We start from the raw sequence: 22,451 nt of genomic DNA, 5'->3' as shown, positions 1-22,451 counted from the left end.
ACTCACCTCGTTAACCGTATCTCGGTAATCTTCTGAGAGTGTGGTCCAAATGCTACCCTTGTCCCTTTTATACAGTCTTAGGGAAAAAAGGGGCGCTTTCTAGAACCGAAAAAGGTTCTTCGGCTGTCCCCATAGGAGAACCCTTTCCAGTGAGGTTTCTGCATGGAACCCAAAAGGGTTCTCCTTTGGGGGCAGCTGAAGAACGCTCTTGGAACCCCTTTTTTTTCCTAAAAGTGCAGTGCACTACTTTATGGGCTGTGGTCAAAAGTAGTGCACTAGGGAATATGGTGCTATTTGGGACGGGCTGTATCTATACTGTGTCATTAGTGTATTATTCTGCATCTTAACTGTAATCTGCTGTATCTTCGTTCATTTCAACTCTCTTTTACGTTTTGCCTTCTCAGTCTGCTTCTACTTTTTCTTTCGCTCTCCTTTCTCTCTAACCTGCTGATTAGATGTACAGTGCTGTGAAAAAGTATTTGTTTTCTATTTTTGCATATTTTTTTATACTGAATGTACTGTTTGGTTTTGCCAGACGTAAAGGAACCCATCTCGTCTGAAAAGTTGACTCAAGTTTGCCAACAAAAAAAGCACCTGGATGATCATCAAGACTCTTGGTAGAATGTTCTATGGACAGATGAGTCAAAAGTCTAACTTTTTGGACGACATGGGTCCCATTATGCCTGGAAAACACCAAACACTGAATTCCACAGTAAGAACCTCATACCATATCAAGCATGGGGTTGGTAGTGTGATGGTTTGGGCATGCTCTGCTGCCTCGGGACCTGGACAACTTGTCTTAATAGAAGGAACCATGAATTTTGCTCTGTATCAGAGAATTCTACAGGAGAATGTCAGGCCATCCGTCTGAGCTGAAGCTGAAGCGCAGCTGGGTCATGCAGCAAGACAATGATCCAAAACACACAATCAAGGCTACATGAAAATGGCTAAATAGCAACAAATATGAAGTTTTGGAATGGCCTAGTCAAAGTCCAGACCTAATCCCAATTGAGATGTTGTGGCAGGACTTGAAAGGAGCAGTTCATGCTTGATAACCTACAAATGTTGCTGAGTTAAAGCAGTTCTGCATGCAGAGGACCGGACCAAAATTCCTCCACAGCGACATTAGAGACTGATCAACAACTACAGGAAGAATTTGGTTGCATTCATTGCAGCTAAAGGTGGTACAACCAGTTATTGAGTTTTTCACATAAGGGAATTAATTGGTTGTTGCATAACTTTGTTAATTAAATAAATGAGGTATATTTTTTTGTGTTATTTGTAAACTTTATCCAATATTACATTTTGGTTAAAGATCTGATAACATTCAGTATAAAAAATATACAAAAATAGAGAAAATCAGAAAGGGGGCAAATATTTGTTTACAGCACTGTATATGTTTCCTCTATGTTACCTTTTATTTTCACTAGTTCCACCTGCTTTCTCTCTCTGCTTTCTCTCTCTGTCTCTCCCCCTCCCGCCATGTCTCTCTCTCCCCTTCCCACAAATCTCTCTCCCATTCCCCCCATATCCCTCTCTTCCCATCTCTCTCCCCCCCATATCTCTCCCCCTGCCCCATATCTCTCTCTCCCCCTCCCCCCGTATCTCTCTCTTTCCCCCTCCCCCACATATCCCTCTCTCTCCCCCTCCCCCACATATCCCTCTCTCTCCCCCTCCCCCACATATCCCTCTCCCTGCCTTTCCTCCCTTCTCCCTCCCCTTCCCCCACTCCCTCCCCATATCCCTCTCTCCCCCTGCCCCATATCTCTCTCCCCTCCCCCCGTATTTCTCTCTTTCCCCACATATCCGTATCTCTCTTTCCCCACATATCCGTATCTCTCTTTCCCCATCTATCCCTCTCCCTCCCCCACATATCCCTCCCTCCCCTTCCCCCACTCCCTCCCCATATCCCTCTCTCCCCCTACCTTCCCTCCACCCTTTCCCTTCCCTCCCCCTCTCCCCTCCCCTACTCGTCCATCTCCCCTTACCCCCCCCCCTCAACTTTATCACACCCGTCTGTCTCCTCCCCTGCAGGTGTTTCTGTGTCGACTGTCTGGACATTCTGGTGGGCGCAGGGGCGTCGAACAGTGCCCGTAACCTGGACCCGTGGCGCTGTTTCATGTGCCAGCCACTGCAGAACTACGGCGTGCTCAAACGACGCCACGACTGGAGCATGAAGCTGCAGGAGTTCTTCGTCAACGACAACGGCCAGGAGTTTGTGAGTCCCATCAAGATGCTTTAGTTAACTCCTAACATTGACCCTTGTCCCACTACCGAGGCCAAACTAACTTCGCTCATACAGTATGTAGGGCCTGCCGTTCTTCTTGGTCAGGTCACAGGGCCAGAAAAAGTTTAGGGTCCCACTGCATAGCAACACTACTACAGTACATACAGTGTCTGTGTTTGTTTATATAAACATTTTGATTTGGTCTATATGTTTCTCAGGAAAGCCCAAAGATCTACCGGGCTGTCCCTGCAGAACAGAGGCGCCCCATCCGCGTGCTCTCACTGTTCGATGGCATCGCCACTGGTAAGTGTGTGTGTGTGTGTGTGTGTGTGTGTGTGTGTGTGTGTGTGTGTGTGTGTGTGTGTGTGTGTGTGTGTGTGTGTGTGTGTGTGTGTGTGTGTGTGTGTGTGCGCGCGCGTTAATGCATTACTCAAGTGTAATATTCAGAACCCGCAAAAAAAATATCTTGACGTATGTTTACCTTTGTGTGTTTAGGCTACTTAGTGCTACGAGACCTAGGATTCAAAGTGGACCATTATATTGCGTCAGAGGTGTGTGAAGATTCCATATCGGTGGGGGTCGTCCGACATGAAGGACGAATCCAGTATGTGCACGACGTGCGCAACATCTCCAGGAAGAATGTAAGCAGATCTCCCTCCCTCTTTCTCTCTCTCTCTTCTCTCTTCACAGTCTTTACATATGGTTGGGCAGAACAAATTGAATCTGAGTTAAATCATATAGAGGGAGGGGTGAGAGAGGGGAGAGTAGAGTACTAGGTTTGTCTCTAAAGCAAAGATCAAATCCGTTCCCCAATGACTCATTATGTTGTCGTGTAAAGCAGGTGCTTCTTTTCCTTCTCATAATTCAACATATGACAAAGTATCGTTATATTTAACAAAAGTAACGCGTTACTTAACAATATTACTTTGGGTGGAAAGGGATACGTTATATTACTTTGTGTTAAGTTTCATGGAAAAAAAATCTCGATCTCCCTGTTTGTTTGACTGTCGGAGGGAGCAAGGCGATCCGTGTGCGCTCTACCAAAGATGACTAACTCGGGTTTGATCGCTGGTTTCTCCTTTTATCGGTGGCGCTGCTTTCCTGTACTAGTCTACAAGTACTGCGCTATCATATGGGCTTCTTAATTAGCCATATACACTACCGTTCAAAAGTTTGGCGTCACTTAAAAATGTTCTTGTTTTTGAAAGAAAAGCACATTTTTTGTCCATTAAAATAACATCAAATTGATCAGAAATACAGTGTAGACATTGTTAATGTTGTAAATGACTATTGTAGCTGGAAACGACTGATCTTTAATGGAATATCTACATAGGCGTACAGATGCCCATTATCAGCAACCATCACTCCTGTGTTCCAATGGCACGTTGTGTTAGCGAATCCAAGTTTATCATTTTAAAAGGCTAATTAATCATTAGAAAACGTGTTTGCAATTATGTTAGCACAGCTGAAAACTGTGGTCCTGATTAAAGAAGCAATAAAACTGGCCTTCTTTAGACTAGTTGAGTATCTGGAGCATCAGAATTAGTGGGTTCGATTACAAGCTCAAAATGGACAGAAACAAAGAAATTTCTTCTGAAACTCGTCTGTCTATTCTTGTTCTGAGAAATGAAGGCTATTCCATGTGAGAAATTGCCAAGAAACTGAAGATCTCGTACAACTCTGTTTACTACTCCCTTCACAGAACAGCGTAAACAGTCTCTTACCAGAATAGAAAGAGGAGTGGGAGGCCCCGGTGCACAACTGAGCACATTAGAGTGTCTAGTTTGAGAAACAGACTAGAGGTCAACCGAATTTGATTTTTCAACGCCGATACCGATTATTGGAGGACCCAAAAAAGCTGTTACCGATTAGTCGGACGATTTTATAAATATATTTGTAATAATGACAATTACAACAATATTGAATGAACAATTTTATTTTAACTTCAAATAATACAGGTTGAAACAGGTTCAATGTGGTTTAAATAATGCAAAAACACAGTGTTGGAGAAAAAAGTAAAAGTGCAATATGTGCCATGTAAAAAAGCTAAAGTTCCTTGTACAGAACATGAGAACTTATGAAAGCTGGTGGTTCCTTTTAACATGAGTCTTCAATATTCCCAGTTTTAGGTTGTAGTTATTATAGGAATTATAGGACTATTTCTCTCTATAACATTTGTATTTCATATACCTTTGACTATTGAATGTCCTAATAGGCACTATAGTATTGCCAGCCTAATCCCGTGAGTTGATAGGCTATGCTCCAAGCATTGCGAAGAGCTGCTGGCAAATGCAGGAAAGTGCTGTTTGAATGAATGCTTACGAGCCTGCTGCTGCCTACCACCGCTCAGTCAGACTGCTCTATCAAATATCAAATTATAGACTTAATTATAATACAATAAACACACAGAAATACGAGCCTTTGGTCATTAATATGGTCAAATCCGGAAACTATAATTTCGAAAACAAAACGTTTATTCTTTCAGTGAAATATGGAACCGTTCCGTATTTTATCGAACGGGGGCAACCCTTAGTCTAAATATTGCTGTTATATTGCACAACCTTCAATGTTATGTCATAATTATGTAAAATTCTGGCAAATTAATTACAATCTTAGTTAGGAAGAAATTATCTTCACACAGTCTTCATCCAGGCGGCCCAAACTGCTGCATATACCCTGACTCTGCTTACACTGAACGCAAGAGAAGTGACACAATTTCCCTAGTTAATATATTGCACTATTAAATCCACTATTAAAACATTTTAAGAATATGGCACCACAACAAACCTGCTAAGAGAGGGCCGCCCACCAAAACTCACGGCCCCGGCAAGGAGGGCATTAATCAGAGAGGCAACAAAGAGACCAAAGATAACCCTGAAGGAGCTGCAAAGCTCCACAGAGGAGATTGGAGTATCTGTCCATTGGACCACTTTAAGCCGTACACTCCACAGAGCTGGGCTTTACGGAAGAGTGTCCAGAAAAAAATCATTGCTTAAGGACAAAAATATGCAAAAGGCATGTGGGAGACTCCCTAAACATATGGAAGAACGTACTCTGGTTAGATTAGACTAAAATGTTGCTTTTTGGCCAACAAGGAAAAAGCTATGTCTGGCGAAAACACAACACCTCTCATCACCCTAAGAACACCATCCCCATATTGAAGCATGGTGGTGGCAGCATCATTCTGTGGGTATGTTTTTCATCGGCAGGGACTGGGAAACTGGTCAGAATTAAAGGAATGATGGATGGTGCTAAATACAGGGAAATTCTTGAGGGAAACCCGTTTCAGTCTTCCAGAGATTTGAGACTGGGACGGAGGTTCACCTTCCAGCAGGACAATGACCCTAAACATACTGCTAAAGCAACACTTGAGTGGTTTAAGGGGAAACATTTAAATGTCTTGGAATGGCCAAGTCAAAGCCCAGACCTCTATCTGTGGTTTGACTTAAAGATTGCTGTACACCAGCGGAACCCATCCGACTTGAAGGAGGTGGAGCAGTTTTGCCTTTGAGAATGGGCAAAAATCCCAGTGGCTAGATGTGCCAAGCTTATAGAGTCATACCCCAAGAGACTTGCAGCTGTAATTGCTGCAAAAGTTGTCTCTACAAAGTATTGACTTTGGGATTGTGAATGGTTATGCATGCTCAAGTTTTCTGTTTTTTGTCTTTATTTCCTGTTTGTTTCGCAATAAAAAAATATTTTGCATCTTCAAAGTGGTAGGCATGTTGTGTAAATCAAATTATACAAACCCCCCAAAATCTATTTTAATTCCAGGTTGTAAGGCAACAAAATAGGAAAAATGCCAAGGGAGGTGAATACTTTCGCAAGCCACTTTTGCCACAAGTGTCACTTTTGTAATGCATTACCCCCAACACTGGTCATAAGGAGTAGTCCTCGTCAGTGTCATGGAAAATCAAACAATTACACACATTCATACCACACACCTGTTACTGGTTTGTCCTGTCTGGCCCAGGCCATTGCCTGTCCAGACAGGACAGTAGTACCTTATTGTAACCTAATGAGCCTCACCTTATAGTGAATGCCCTCCCCCCTGACCTACATTATGTGGATCCACAATGAAACCTATACAAACTCATGGGCTCGCAAGGGCTCTTTTGAGAGCTTCAACACAAGAGCACAAACACATCAACAGACAACATTAACCACTCCCAAGTCGAACCTAAACACATAGCTCCACCACAGCTGCAGAGAGGGGCGTGCTGGCGAGTTGCATGAGAGTCCGTGAGGTCATCTGGTTTAGAGGACAAAGCACAGCCTCTTGTCAGAGTAAATCCCCCAGAACCCATTCACCCCTTTGTCAGCGACTCAGAGCACTCCTCAAAGAGGGGCTGGGCCCGGAGAGGGTCTGCTCTGGACTTGCTTGGGGAAGCTACACCCTCTCTCTCTCTCTCTCTCTCTCTCTCTCTATCTATCCAAGGCTTTTGTCACAGATGAAAAGGCCCCTATGTATAGCTGGGGAGGAGGGGGGTGTTCTGTAGGGAAGTGGGGTGGGTGCTATAGATGGGTGGGGGGGGGGTTCTGTATGGGTCGTTCTGTAGGGTGGGGGTTGGTGTTTATACAGTGCCTTCAGAAAGTATTCACACCCCTTGACTTTTTCCACATTTTGATGTGTTGTGTTTCATTCTTACAAATTAAATATGAAAAGCTGAAATGTCTCGAGTCAGTAAGTATTCAACACCTTTGTTATGGCAAGCCTAAATATGTTCAGGAATAAACATTTGCTTAAGAAGTCACATATTGTATGTAAATGTGATATCAGTTTTATTTTTTTTATACATTTGCAAAAATGTCTAAAAACCTGTTTTTAGTTTGTTATTAAGGGTTATTGTGTGTAGATTGATGTGTGTGTGGGGGGGGTAAACTATTTAATCCATTTTAGATTAAGGCTATAATGTAACAAAATGTGGAAAAAGTCAAGGGGTCTGAATACTTTCCAAATGCACTGAATACTTTCCAGTTGCATGGACTCTGTGTGCAATAATAGTGTTTAACATGATTTTTAAATGACTACGTGATCTCTGTACCCCACACATACAATTATCTGTAAGCTCTCTCAGTCGAGCAGTGAATTTCAAACACAGATTCAACCACAAAGACCAGGGATCTTTTCCAATGCCTCACAAAGAAGGGCATATGGGTATAAAAAAAGTGGACATTGAATATTAATTTTAGCATGGGGAAGTTATTCATTTCAATTTGGATGGTGTATGAATACACCCAGTCACGACAAAGATATAGGCGTCCTTCCTAACTGAGTTGCTGGAGAGGAAGGTATGGGGAATTTCACCATGATGCCAAAGGTGACTTTAAAACAGTTAAAGTTGCAGAGTTTAAGGAGCTGTGATAGGAGAAAACTGAGGATACTAACCTAAATGACAGCGTAAAAAGAAAAGACTGTATCGCTCGCATAAAATATTCCAAAACACGCATCCTGTTTGCAATAAGGCACTAAAGTAAAACTGCAATAAATGTGGCAAAGAAATTAACTTTATGTCCTGAATACAAAGCCTTATGTTTGGGGCAAATACAACACAGCACATCACTGAGTACCACTCTTCATATTTTCAAGGATGGTGGTGGCTGCATCATGTTATGGTTATGCTTGTCATCGGCAAGGACTAGGGATTTTTTTTTTTAGGATAAAAATAAACGGAATAGAGCTAAGCACAGGCAAAATCCTAGAGGAAAACATGGTTCAGTCTGCTTTCCACTGGAAGACAAATTCACATTTTCAAGTTTTGCCATAGATTTTCAAGCCGATTGAGGTCAAAACTATAACTAGGCCATTCAGGTACTTTCAAATATTGTCTTGGTAAGCAACAATGTGGCTTTGTGTTTTAGGTTATTGTCCTGGCTGTCTAGCAATATATCAACAACCAACTTGACATAGCTTGAAGAATTGTAAAAAGAATAATGTGCAAATATTATACAGTCCAAGCTCTTAGAGACTTACCCAGAAAGACCGACAGCTGTAATCACTGCCAAAGGTGATTCTAACATGTATTGACTCAGGGGTGTGAATACTTATGTAAATGAGATATTTCTGTATTTCATTTTCAATAAATTTGCAAACATTTCTAAAGACATGTTTTCACTTTGTCAATAAGGGGTATTTTGGGTGAGAAAAAAATCTATTTCATCCATTTTGAATTCAGGCTGTAATGTAACAAAATGTGTAATAAGTCAAGTACTTTCTGAAGGCTCTGTACTACCCTGTGTTGGGGGTGGTGGGCAATATGGATGAGGTGATGGGGGGGGAGGTGACACTATGTAGGGATAGGATAGGGGGGATTGGGAATGACAGAACGGCAGATGGGGGCAGATGTTGGGGCATTGACGTGTGTTACACTCAGTCTGACAGGAGGGTGGTGTGATTGTCTCACACAGATAGAAGAGTGGGGTCCATTTGACCTGGTGATCGGAGGAAGCCCTTGTAACGACCTGTCCATCGTCAACCCCGCCAGGAAGGGGTTGTACGGTAAGAAATCAAATCAAAATAATGCATTTGAATCAAACTTCATTACATGTATTAACAAGCATGCTTCACTTCACTCCAATTAGGGTTTAGAATTCATGCCAAGTGTTGCAGGCTAAAATTCCAGTGAAGTAGTTCTTATGAAATGTCATTTATACTGTATCCATTCCCTCTTACATGTACATTATAGATGTGTACCTCTAAACGTCCAGGGCAACGTGTAAGGTATAAGAATCCGGGATATTTGAAACTCATAATGACAGATGCATTATTGGAATTAGGGCTGGGCGGTATACCGTATTTGACTTTAGACCGGTTTTGATGCACGGACCGGTTTGGGTTTTTACTTTACCTTCTGTAACGGTATGTGAATGTTTGGTTTGTTACATGTGATACGCTGTGTGTAATGTCCCTTTTTATAGTTTACTCCGCTACTTGAGTCATCTCTCTCCTCTGTCTCTCTCTCTCCATGCTGTTTTGCACCTGGACCGAGCTCGGCCCCGTCGATTAAGGAGCGCATTTGTTGTTGCTCGACCACGAGACGGTTGCGTTCAGTGGTCCATGCAGCACAAATGTTGATGACTATGATTCCGTTTCCACTTTGCTTCTTAATATAAGTCCTGAAGCATTCTATAATTACACTATTATTTAGTGTGTCTTACATCTGCAAACATCTAATTTGTCTTTTCTTAGCAGGTTGTGGCTAAGTCGTGTTAGCCACTAATGCTAATCACTAGTTAGTCAGAGCAAACGTAGCTAGCTATACAGCCTGATACCAGTGTTGGTGTAGGCTTCAATCAGCATGTTGTTTGTGTAACAATATCTTCTAAATCAAAGAGCATGAATATGTTAGCTACATGAAGTAGCTAAGAGAAATCATTGAATGTAGCCAAAGATTATAGTGTCCCCTAGAAAACACTGACCAACACTTTGGTTCCTACCGTGTCACAATAACTCCTCTGTGCCATTTTCATTTGTTATCATGTCAAATAACACTGTATTCAAAGTGCCCACTATTATCTTCTAACTGTAGAACATTATTTTTCCATCATCCCATCAGTTCACCAAAGTGTTTTGATCTAAATTGTAAGTCAAATTTAAAAATAAGGCCTAGTTGTCACGTTGGTCGTAAGGAGCAGACCAAGGCGCAGCGTGATACGAATACATACTCTTTAATTAAACGAAGAAACACTAAACAAACGTGACGCTATATAAACCGAGTGCTGACATAGGCAACTACACATAGACAATAACCCACAAACTATCCAAGGCATATGGCTACCTAAATATGGTCCCCAATCAGAGACAACGATAAACAGCCTCCTTGGATTGAGAACCAATCTAGGCAACCATAGACATAAAAACACCTAGACTGGAAACCCCATAAACATACAAAAATGCTAGACAGGACAAAACACATATATCACCCTCGTCACACCCTGACCTAACCAAAATAATAAAGAAAACAAAGATAACTAAGGTCAGGGCGTGACACTAGTTTTCTTGCCCATATCGTGAAGCCCTATGTGGCAGTGTGGAAATTACCTCCAATGAGTGCAGGAAGTGCAGAAATGTATGAAAATTAAGAAATGTATTTTTGGTTTAAGTTTAATTGAACAGTATAAAACAATCTGAATAGAGATAGATAGACCCATTGGAATCACTTAGAACGTATGTGTTGGCACCCTAGGGTCTCACGTCACTCATAAAGCAAAATTAGAACTTTTTTTAATCCAAAACATAAAATACAGTCATATTATTTTTAAATACAGTGATATGATATTTTGGCCATATCGCCCCAGGCCTAATTGCAATTGATGTACATTATTATTCAGTTCTCCTCATCCCCCGTCTGTCTGTCTGTCCAGAGGGCACAGGGAGGTTGTTCTTTGAGTTCTACCGTCTGCTGAGTGAGGCCAAGCCCAAGGAGGCCGAGGACCGCCCCTTCTTCTGGATGTTCGAGAACGTGGTCGCCATGGGCGTCAACGACAAGAGAGACATCTCCCGTTTCCTCGAGGTTTGTTGTGTCCACAATATCAATTCAATATCAACGGATCAATACAAGTGACAACCTCAGAGGTCTTTGGCAGTACCTCGTGAGATAGCTTGAGAAGTCGTCTCGTCTACTGAAAATGTGTAACCCACGGTAGCAGCGGTATGTTCAATTAAACACCAACCTGTGTGTGTGTGTGTGTGTGTGTGTGCGTGTCCTACAGTGCAATCCAGTAATGATCGACGCCATTGAGGTGTCTGCGGCTCACAGGGCTAGGTACTTCTGGGGCAACCTACCAGGGATGAACAGGTGTGTGATGACCACAGTGTGTTTCCTATACTAACACAATCTTTCATATTCCTGTTGTTACTTTACAATACAACAATGACCAAATTGCACTGTAAAATCTAATGGTAATTACACAGTAATAACTTATGAATTACTTTTACTTGTTTGTTCATTTGGAATTCATTAAACGCACCATTTGATAGTTGCCAAATGTGTTTAGTAACTAAATGCGAGGAAGTACACATTGTTACCGGTTGATATTAGTGGAAACCGTACAGTAAAACAAAGTGCTAGCCACTTCACTTTACGGATCTCTTGGAGGATTCCATTTCTAATGCCCATTCTTGTTGTCAGGCCTCGGTGTGCATCTGGGATGGACAAGCTGGAGCTACAGGACTGTCTGGACCATGGCCGTGTGGCTAAGGTAACACTCTCTAGCTCTCCTTCATTCAGTGGAACTGGACAGGAATCACTAAGTGATTTTATTTCAATGTACACTACCGTTCAAAAGTTTGGTGTCATTTAGAAATGTCCTTGTTTTTGAAAGAAAAGCCAATTTTTTGTCCATTAAAATAAAAATACATTCAAAATCAGTTGTCTCCAGCTACAATAGTCATTTACAACATTAACAATGTCTACACTGTATTTCTGATCAATTTGATGTTATTTTACTGGACAAAAAATGTGCTTTTCTTTAAAAAACAATGACATTTATGAGTGACCCCAAACTGACCCCTAATTAGAGCAGTAAAAATACATGTTTTGTCATATGGTCTGATAACTTTTTACTGCTCTAATTACTTTGGTAACCTGTTTATAATAGCAATATGTTACCTCGGGGGTTTGTGGTATATGGTCAATATACCACAGCTAAGGGTAGTTATTTTGCATGACGTAACGCGGAGTGCCTGGATACAGTCCTTATCCGTGGTGTATTGGCCATATACCACGAACCCCCAAGGTGACATATCGCTATTATCAACTGGTTACCAAAGTAATTGGAGCAGTAAAAAGATATCAGACCATTTACAATGGGTATGACAAAACATATTTTTACTGCTCTAATTACGTTGGTAGCCAGTTTATTATAGCAATAAGGCACATCAGGGGTTTGTGGTATATTGCCAATATACCACGGCTAAGCGCTGTATCCAGGCACTCTGTCTTGCGTAAGAACAGCCCTTATCCATGGTAAATTCTCCATATACAATATACCACACCCCCTCTGGCCTTATTGCTTATATATATATAGTACCGGTCAAAGGTTTGGACACACCTACTCATTCAAGGGTTTTTCTTTATTTATACTATTTTCTACATTGTAGAATAATAGTGAAAACATCAAAACTAAGAAATAACACATATGGAATCATGTAGTGACCAAAAAAAGTATTAAACAAATCTAAATATATTTTATGTTTGAGATTCTTCAATGTAGCCACCCTTTGCCTTGATGACGTTTTTTGCACACTCTTGGCATTCTCTCAACCAGCTTCATGAGGTAGTCAACAGGAATGCATTTCAATTAACAGATGTGCCTTGTTAAAAGTTCATTTGTGGAATTTCTTTCCTTAAAACTTCTTGACGCACCCATCCCGTTTAGCGGGATCATTTTCATCAACATCCGCTGAATTGCAGAGCGCCAAATTCAAATTAAATTACTACAAATATTAAATCACAAGTGCAATATAGCAAAACACAGCGTAGCTTGTTGTTAATCCACCTGGCGTGTCAGATTTCAATAAAGCATTTCGGCAAAAGCATACCAAGCGTTTATGTAAGCACATCTCTCTCAGTAGACACAATATTACAAACAGCTAGCAGCCAAGTAGATTGGTCACGAAAGTCAGAAAAGCAACAAATTAAATTGCTTATCTTTGATGATCTTCGGATGTTTGCACTCACGAGACTCCCAGTTACACAATAAATGTTCCTTTTGTTCCATAAAGATTATTTTTATATCCAAAGTATCTCCATTTGTTTGGCGCGTTATGTTCAGAAATCCACAGGTTCGAGAGGTCACGACATCGCAGACGAAAATTCTAAATAGTATCCATGTCAAATGTTTTTTATAATCAATCCTCAGGTTGTTTTTACAATATATAATTGATAATATGTCAACCGGAATGTAGCTTCTTCCATAGGCGAGAGAGAGAAAATGTCTGTTGTGCATGAAAAACTCTGCTGGCACCCAGCCATCCACTGACGCAATGGGTTCGTTCTCGCTCATTTTTCAAAATAAAAGCCCAAAACTATGTCTAAAGACTGTTCACAGCTTGAGGAAGCCATAGGAAAAGGACCATGGTTGATATCCCTTTAAATGGAGGCAAGGCATCCAATGGAACAGAGAGCTTTCATGAAAAACAGCACTTCCTTGTTGGATTTTCCTCAGGTTTTTGCCTGCAATATCAGTTCTGTTATACTCACAGACAATATTTTGACAGTTTTGGAAACTTTAGAGTGTTTTCTATCCTAATCTGACAGTTATATGCATATTATAGTTTCTGGGCCTGAGAAATAGGCAGTTTCAAATGGGTACGTTTTTAAGCCAAAAACAAAAATACTGCCCCCTACACTCAAGAAGATACTCAAGAAGAAAATACTGCCCCCTACAGAAGATGGCCCTATTTGGTAAAAGACCAAGTCCATATTATGGCAAGAACAGCTCAAATAAGCAAAGAGAAACGACAGTCCATCATTACTTTAAGACATGAAGTTCAGTCATTCCAGAAAATTTCAAAAACTTTTACGGTTTCTTCAAGTGTAGTCGCAATAACCATCAAGCGATGTGATGACACTGTCTCTCATGAGGACCGCCACAGGAAAGGAAGACCCAGAGTTACCTCTGATGCAGAGGATAAGTTCATTAGAACCCAAATAAATAAACCCAGAGTTCAAGTAACAGACACATCTCAACAGCAACTATTTTTTTTTTTTTTTGTTATTTCACCTTTATTTAACACTTGTGGTTACTACATGATTCTATATGTTATTTCATAGTTTTGATGTCTTCACAATTATTTTACAGTGTGTAAAATAGTACAAATAAAGAAAAACCATTGAATGAGTAGGTTTGTCCAACCTTTTGACTGGTACTGTATATACAGTGCATTTGGAAAGTATTCAGACTCTTTGACTTTTTCTACATTTTGTTACATTACAGCCTTATTCTAAAATGGATTAAATGTTTTTTTTTTGTCTTATCTACACACAATAGCCCATAATGACAAAGCAAAAATAGGTTTAGACATTTTTGCACATTTATTAAAAATAACAAACTGAAATGTCACATTCACAGTGCCTTTGGAAAGTATTCAGACCACTTAACTTTTTCCACATTTTGTTACGTTACAACCGTATTCTAAGATTGAGGGGAAAAAACAATTGAATCAACCTACACACAATACCAAAGCAAAAATATGACATTTACATAAGTATTCAGACCCTTTACTCAGTACTTTTAAGCACCTTTTGCAGCGATTACAGCCTTGAGTCTTCTTGGGTATGACGCTACAAGCTTGGCACACCTGTATTTGGGGAGTTTCTCCCATTCTTCTCTGCAGATGCTCTCAAGCTGTCAGGTTGGATGGGAAGAGTCGCTGCACAGCTATTTTCAGGTCTCTTCAGTGATGTTCTAATCAGGCTCAAGTCTGGGCTCTGGCTGGGTCACTCAAGGACATTCAGAGACTTGTCCTGAAGTCACTCCTGCGTTGTCTTGGCTGTGTGCTTAGGGCTGTTGTCCTGTTGGAAGGTGAACCTTCCCTGTCGTCGGAGGTCCTGAGCGCTCTGGAGCAGGTTTTCATCAAGGATCTCTCTCTTCTTAGCTCCGTTCAGGCCAAAGAGTTCAATCTTGGTTTCATCAGACCAGAGAATCTTGTTTCTCATGGTCTGAGAGTCCTTTAGGTGCCTTCCGGCAAACTCCAAGCGGGCTGTCATGTGCCTTTTACTAAGAACCGTCTTCCGTCTGGCCACTCTACCATAAAGGTCTAATTAGTGGAGTGTTGCAGAGATGGTTGTCCTTCTGGAAGGTTCTACCATTTCCACAGAGGAACTCTGGAGCTCTGTCAGAGTGACCATCGGGTTCTTGTTCACCTTCCTGACCAAGGCCCTTCTCCCCTGATTGCTCAGTTCGGCCATACGGCCAGCTCTAGGATGAGTCTTGGTATTTCCAAACGCCTTCCATTTAAGAATGATGGAGGCCACTGTGTTCTTGGGGACCTTCAATGCTGCAGAAATTTTTTGTAACCCCTCCCCAGATCTGTGCCTCGACACAATCCTGTCTCGGCACTCTACGGACAATTCCTTCGACCTCGTGGCTTGGTTTTTGCTCTGACATGCACTGTCAACTGTCTGACCTTATATGGACAGATGTGTGCCTTTCCAAATAATGTCCAATCAATTGAATTTATCACAGGTGGACTCCAATCAAGTTGTAGAAACATCTCAAGGATGATCAATGGAAACAGGATGCACCTGAGCTCAATTTCGAGGCTGATAGCAAACGGTCTGAATACCTATGTAAATATGGTATTTCTGTTTTTTATTTTTCATACATTTGCAACAATTTCTAAAAAATATGTTTTTGCTTTGTGTAGATTGAGTAGGGACAACTATTTAATAAAGTTTAGAATAAGGCTGTAAAGTAACAAAATGTAAGGTCAAGGGGTCTAAAGACTTTCCAAATGCACTTTGTGTGTGTGTGTGTGTGTGTGTGTGTGTGTGTGTGTGTGTGTGTGTGTGTGTGTGTGTGTGTGTGTGTGTGTGTGTGTGTGTGTGTGTGTGTGTGTGTGTGTGTGTGTGTGTGTGTGTGTGTATGTGTATATACAGTGTATTAATATGAGTGTGCATTTTCTTTGTCTGGTAGTTTGGAAAGGTGCGCACCATCACCACACGCTCTAACTCCATCAAGCAAGGCAAAGACCAGCACTTCCCCGTCATGATGAACGGCAAAGAGGACATCCTGTGGTGCACCGAGTTGGAGAGGTGAGACCTAGACCCACAACTCTAATCTGACTGTGCCACTCTCTTTGTCCCAAGTGCGCCCTCTACCTTTTTTACTCTGTGGTGCCTCTGTTAAAAAACAATGTCAAATCACATTCCTGGGTCATAGTCACTAGGCACCAAACAAAAGAAAACAGACTGAAACAGGGAGGGACTACCGGAACTTGTCTTAAGCTCATTTTTGTTTTCTGTTGCAAATTGTTTTGCTACTGTGTGCACTAATAAATAAGACCCAACTCTGCCCACAATGCCCTCTGATGCCATTTTAATACTAATAATAATAATCATACATTTTATTTTAAGCGTTTTCCATGACACCAAAAGTCACTTTACATACACAAGAAAATCAGCAGGATAAATAGCAATAAAATTACATATTAAATAAGTATAAAAAAATAGGATGACAGACTAACCAGGGAGAACACTAAATATGATGACAGACTAACCAGGGGGAACACTAAACATGATGACAGACTAACCATGGAGAACACTAAACATGATGACAGACTAACCAGGGAGAACACTAAACATGATGACAGACTAACCAGGGGGAACACTAAACATGATGACAGACTAACCATGGAGAACACTAAACATGATGACAGACTAACCATGGAGAACACTAAACATGATGACAGACTAACCAGGGGGAACACTAAACATGATGACAGACTAACCATGGAGAACACTAAACATGATGACAGACTAACCAGGGAGAACACTAAACATGATGACAGACTAACCATGGAGAACACTAAACATGATGACAGACTAACCATGGAGAACACTAAACATGATGACAGACTAACCATGGAGAACACTAAACATGATGACAGACTAACCATGGAGAACACTAAACATGATGACAGACTAACCAGGGAGAACACTAAACATGATGACAGACTAACCATGGAGAACACTAAACATGATGACAGACTAACCAGGGAGAACACTAAACATGATGACAGACTAACCATGGAGAACACTAAACATGATGACAGACTAACCATGGAGAACACTAAACATGATGACAGACTAACCATGGAGAACACTAAACATGATGACAGACTAACCAGGGAGAACATTAAACATGATGACAGACTAACCATGGAGAACACTAAACATGATGACAGACTAACCATGGAGAACACTAAACATGATGACAGACTAACCAGGGAGAACACTAAACATGATGACAGACTAACCATGGAGAACACTAAACATGATGACAGACTAACCAGGGAGAACATTAAACATGATGACAGACTAACCATGGAGAACACTAAACATGATGACAGACTAACCAGGGAGAACATTAAACAGGATGACAGACTAACCAGGGAGAACACTAAACATGATGACAGACTAACCAGGGGGAACACTAAACATGATGACAGACTAACCAGGGGGAACACTAAACATGATGACAGACTAACCAGGGAAGTGAACTAGACAGAGGATAAAAGCTAAGACAACAGAGAATCTGGGTAAGTCTGTCTGAAGAGGTGTGCCTTTGGTGTAAACATATGGGAGTGTAGGGGTGCAGGAGGTAAGTGAGGTCGGTCGGTGCCAGTAAGTGAGGTACAGTGCCTTGCGAAAGTATTCGGCCCCCTTGAACTTTGCAACCTTTTGCCACATTTCAGGCTTCAAACATAAATATATAAAACTGTATTTTTTTTTGTGAAGAATCAACAACAAGTGGGACACAATCATGAAGTGGAACGACATTTATTGGATATTTCAAACTTTTTGAACAAATCAAAAACTGAAAAATTGGGCGTGCAAAATTATTCAGCCCCTTTACTTTCAGTGCAGCAAACTCTCTCCAGAAGTTCAGTGAGGATCTCTGAATGATCCAATGTTGACCTAAATGACTAATGATGATAAATACAATCCACCTGTGTGTAATCAAGTCTCCGTATATATGCACCTGCACTGTGATAGTCTCAGAGGTCCGTTAAAAGCACAGAGAGCATCATGAAGAACAAGGAACACACCAGGCAGGTCCGAGATACTGTTGTGAAGAAGTTTAAAGCCGGATTTGGATACAAAAAGATTTCCCAAGCTTTAAACATCCCAAGGAGCACTGTGCAAGCGATAATATTGAAATGGAAGGAGTATCAGACCACTGCAAATCTACCAAGACCTGCCCGTCCCTCTAAACGTTCAGCTCATACAAGGAGAAGACTGATCAGATATGCAGCCAAGAGGCCCATGATCACTCTGGATGAACTGCAGAGATCTACAGCTGAGGTGGGAGACTCTGTCCATAGGACAACAATCAGTCGTATATTGCACAAATCTGGCCTTTATGGAAGAGTGGCAAGAAGAAAACAATTTCTTAAAGATATCCATAAAAAGTGTCGTTTAAAGTTTGCCACAAGCCACCTGGGAGACACACCAAACATGTGGAAGAAGGTGCTCTGGTCAGATGAAGCCAAAATTGAACTTTTTGGCAACAATGCAAAACGTTATGTTTGGCGTAAAAGCAACACAGCTCATCACCCTGAACACACCATCCCCACTGTCAAACATGGTGGTGGCAGCATCATGGTTTGGGCCTGCTTTTCTTCAGCAGGGACAGGGAAGATGGTTAAAATTGATGGGAAGATGGATGGAGCCAAATACAGGACCATTCTGGAAGAAAACCTGATGGAGTCTGCAAAAGACCTGAGACTGGGACGGAGATTTGTCTTCCAACAAGACAATGATCCAAAACATAAAGCAAAATCTACAATGGAATGGTTCAAAAATAAACATATCCAGGTGTTAGAATGGCCAAGTCAAAGTCCAGACCTGAATCCAATCGAGAATCTGTGGAAAGAACTGAAAACTGCTGTTCACAAATGCTCTCCATCCAACCTCACTGAGCTCGAGCTGTTTTGCAAGGAGGAATGGGAAAAAATTTCAGTCTCTCGATGTGCAAAACTGATAGAGACATACCCCAAGCGATTTGCAGCTGTAATCGTAGCAAAAGGTTGCGCTACAAAGTATTAACTTAAGGGGGCTGAATAATTTTGCACGCCCAATTTTTCAGTTTTTGATTTGTTAAAAAAGTTTGAAATATCCAATAAATGTTGTTCCACTTCATGATTGTGTCCCACTTGTTGTTGATTCTTCACAAAAAAAAATACAGTTTTATATCTTTATGTTTGAAGCCTGAAATGTGGCAAAAGGTCGCAAAGTTCAAGGGGGCCGAATACTTTCGCAAGGCACTGTATGTGGGTGCTTTGTAGGTGAGCATGAGCAATTTGACGATGGTCCTGTAGTGAATTGGGAGCCAGTGGGGGTGACGTGGTCCCAGAGTCTGGTGTGTGTGTGTGTGAGGAATAGTCCAGCTGAATTTTGAATGTGTTGAAGTCTGTCCAGTGTTTTAGCGGGGAGTCCATAGAGAATGGCGTTGCAGTAGTTCAGGTGTAAGAAAACAATGGTGTGAATGAGGGTTTTAACATTGGGGTCAGTGAGAGAGGGTCCGAGTTGTGAGATGTTTTGGTGGTGTGGAGTACAAATGCCAGAGTGGGGCCAAGGTTGCTGACTGTGGAGTTGGATTGGATGGTGAAGCCGTCGATTTCCATTTTGAGTTCATCCAGTTTCTTGATGAGAGAGTTGGGGCCCATGAGTTTTGTCGTCATTTAGTTTTTAAAAGTTTTCACCTCACAGAGATAGTCAACAACACAGGGGGGTTGCAGAGTGGTGGTGTTTTGTGTGGATGTAGATGTATGTCTGTATAAGAGTGAAATCTGAATTCAAATACTAAACAGTAATGGACCTAACACTGAGCCTTGTGGGACAACTTGTGATACACCCTTGTTCTGATCATCTGTTTCCTCAAGGATCTTTGGCTTCCCAGTCCACTACACAGATGTGTCAAACATGGGTCGCGGTGCCAGGCAGAAGCTGCTGGGCAGATCCTGGAGCGTGCCCGTCATCAGACACCTGTTTGCCCCACTGAAGGACTACTTTGCATGTGAATAATTCCCTCCCTGATCCATAACTCTATCCATTCCACACCTCACCTTGACCTTCTCCAATCATGAGGCTGTGTAGGTAATGATAGGGGAGGGCCCCTTCTGGAAGAGCAGGAGGACACAAGACTGGGCAAGTACAAATGGTGACTATGCTCTCACCCCTCTCCGTTCAGCCTAGGTGTTTTCATCCAACACACTTGAAAAATACCCTACAGTCAAGGAGCCAATCCTGCTTCTACTGAGCGAAACCAGCCCTGCCATTGGGGAAGCATTTGAGGGTCCGGCTCCTATAGCCTTTCCTGTAGCAAAAGGCTGGGCTGAGTGTGACATGGAAAACACCATTGATCGTCAATCAGAAGTGCCAATGCCAAGTTAGACCATCTTGTTGTCCCCTGGTAGCCAAAGTGTTATTTTAGGGTTTTAAGGTTTTAAACACTGCTTTTATTTTATTTTTTACTAATGACTTCCCCTTATGTTGTCTTTGACTGGTTTTGTTGTGATCACCATTTTGTTTTGTTGGTCAAACTTATTTTGATACCACGCTGATTTATATAAATTCTTAAATTGATATAGATCTCTTTATGAATGAGTAGAAATGTTGTTGTTTTTTATATATATTTTTTTTTTCATTTTTATGTCAACATAGTCAGGGTTGGGAAATATACATGTTCTTCTCCCAAATGCCAATGCGACTGAAGAAGAATCCGTTCTCAGCCATATCCAAAAAGATGTATTTTTTAAATACTGTAAAATCAATGCAAAGACAGACATGTAAAGACATCTCAATATTGGACATTTTGACATTTGTCATTTGTCTATGGTATCCATATTTTTTTAACTGGAAGTTTGTTTTTTTGCTTTCACCAAAAATAAGTGGGCATTACCTCATCATCCAGGGCATCTATATATATATATATATAAAAAAACTTGGTCATCTGTGCAAAAACAACAACAAAAACATTTGACACTTATTTTTTTTAGTCACTGGAATGTTTTATAGAACTTTTATACTTCATTGTTATACTGTATATTTACAAATGTTTACAGGATTTAACAGTATTTGATTGGACTGGGAGTTTGACTGTCCTAATGTCATCTTAAATTTATATGTTTTAAATCTGTGAATTTCAGCAGTTGATAACCCCCAGTATGCCTCACCTCACATTAAAGTACTCTGGACTTCAGATTGAAGTACAATATACACTTTTTGTCTACTCATTTTGGCTACATTTGTAGCCCATTTTTGTTTAGGTAATTGAATGTGTACAGTTTGCTATTCAGTTTTTTTTAAATACTGGACATTTAACAGATTTTACATATCATATGTGCACAGTGGAGACCTGCCAGTTATTTGTTTTTGAGTTGTCTGTACTCACTGAGTACTACTCAATAATACTCACTCATTCAGGGTGCCTTTTATGAGTATGTTCAAAGAGCTACTTCAGTTACACACTGATTGTATGTCCATGACATAACCAGCAGTTGCTTTTTTTTTACTAAAATGCCAAAATACATAAATCGTTTACATGCTTTATCACTACTGTATTCTTTTAAGTTTGCTGAATGTCATGCTTATGATTTTGAATATTCTAAACGTTTTTTTTTTATATAATTTTATGACTGTACCTTTAAAATGTTTAGTTTTATATACTCGGATATTCTGCTTACTTGCAACAGTATCTGAAATAGTAGCACAACATACTGTATATAAGGCTTGCTTCACATTTATCATTTCATAGAGCATTTTAGAACATGATTTTAATCAATAGGATTGTTTTTATTGTCAGTGGATGTTAGATTCGCAACTTCGACAAATGTTAGATGTAATTGATTTATCTTTTGTGAAAAATACTTTCTCCAATAATACTGTACTTTCATTGTGCTTTTTTTCATTAACCTTTTTAATTCAACACTTGTGATTTGAAGTGCAAGCAATTCAAAAAGACCAGTCTGCAATTTTTGTACTAATTGTGCACTTTTTGAAAAGGCAGCAAGAAAGTATTTCTGTGTACTCGGTATATGTTACTTTTATTCAATAAAAAGCCTTCATTCTAAGCTGACATGTGGAATTGTTTTAAGAAGGTCATACCGTGGATCATTTAGCTATTTGATTTTGAATTTTAGGACCCCTTTAGACATAAAAAAAATATATTAAAAAATTTGATAAAATATTGAATTTGGCCTACTACTACAGCCCATAGAAATGCATTGAATAACACATTCATAAATGTTTAAGTCTCTGCCTTAGATCTAGGAAATGTAATAAAGTGTATATATATATATATATATATATATATATATATATATATATATATATATATATATATATATATATATATATATATACAGTTGAAGTCGGAAGTTTACATACACCTTAGCCAAATACATTTAAACTTGTTTTTCACAAATAAAAAGGTCAGTTATGAACACCACTTTATTTTAAGAATGTGAAATGTCAGAATAATAGTAGAGAGAATG

At 40.4% G+C, this 22,451-nt stretch overlaps 1 protein-coding gene across 4 annotated transcripts in view; it reads left to right on the top strand.

The window, feature by feature from the left end:
* The window catches only part of LOC110532104 (DNA (cytosine-5)-methyltransferase 3B), a 64,918-nt gene extending 42,890 nt beyond the window's left edge, over window positions 1-22,028 (top strand). For all 4 annotated transcript variants that reach the window (XM_090184329.1, XM_090184328.1, XM_090184326.1 and 1 more), the window contains exons 14-22: window positions 2,035-2,218; window positions 2,446-2,530; window positions 2,723-2,868; window positions 8,636-8,726; window positions 10,592-10,740; window positions 10,940-11,025; window positions 11,359-11,428; window positions 15,869-15,987; window positions 19,839-22,028. In XM_090184329.1, the coding sequence (XP_090040455.1) occupies window positions 2,035-2,218; window positions 2,446-2,530; window positions 2,723-2,868; window positions 8,636-8,726; window positions 10,592-10,740; window positions 10,940-11,025; window positions 11,359-11,428; window positions 15,869-15,987; window positions 19,839-19,980 (1,072 nt within the window). In that variant the 3' untranslated portion in view covers window positions 19,981-22,028. The remainder of the gene's footprint in view (window positions 1-2,034; window positions 2,219-2,445; window positions 2,531-2,722; window positions 2,869-8,635; window positions 8,727-10,591; window positions 10,741-10,939; window positions 11,026-11,358; window positions 11,429-15,868; window positions 15,988-19,838) is intronic.
* The last annotated feature ends 423 nt before the right edge of the window (window positions 22,029-22,451 follow it).

Source organism: Oncorhynchus mykiss, chromosome 9 (genome assembly GCF_057628025.1).
Source record: "Oncorhynchus mykiss isolate SJ-2025 chromosome 9, ASM5762802v1, whole genome shotgun sequence".
In the NCBI taxonomy this organism is placed as follows: Eukaryota; Metazoa; Chordata; class Actinopteri; order Salmoniformes; family Salmonidae; genus Oncorhynchus; species Oncorhynchus mykiss.
Note: the sequence above shows the minus strand (reverse complement) of the source record. Positions and strands in the feature narration are given on the sequence as shown.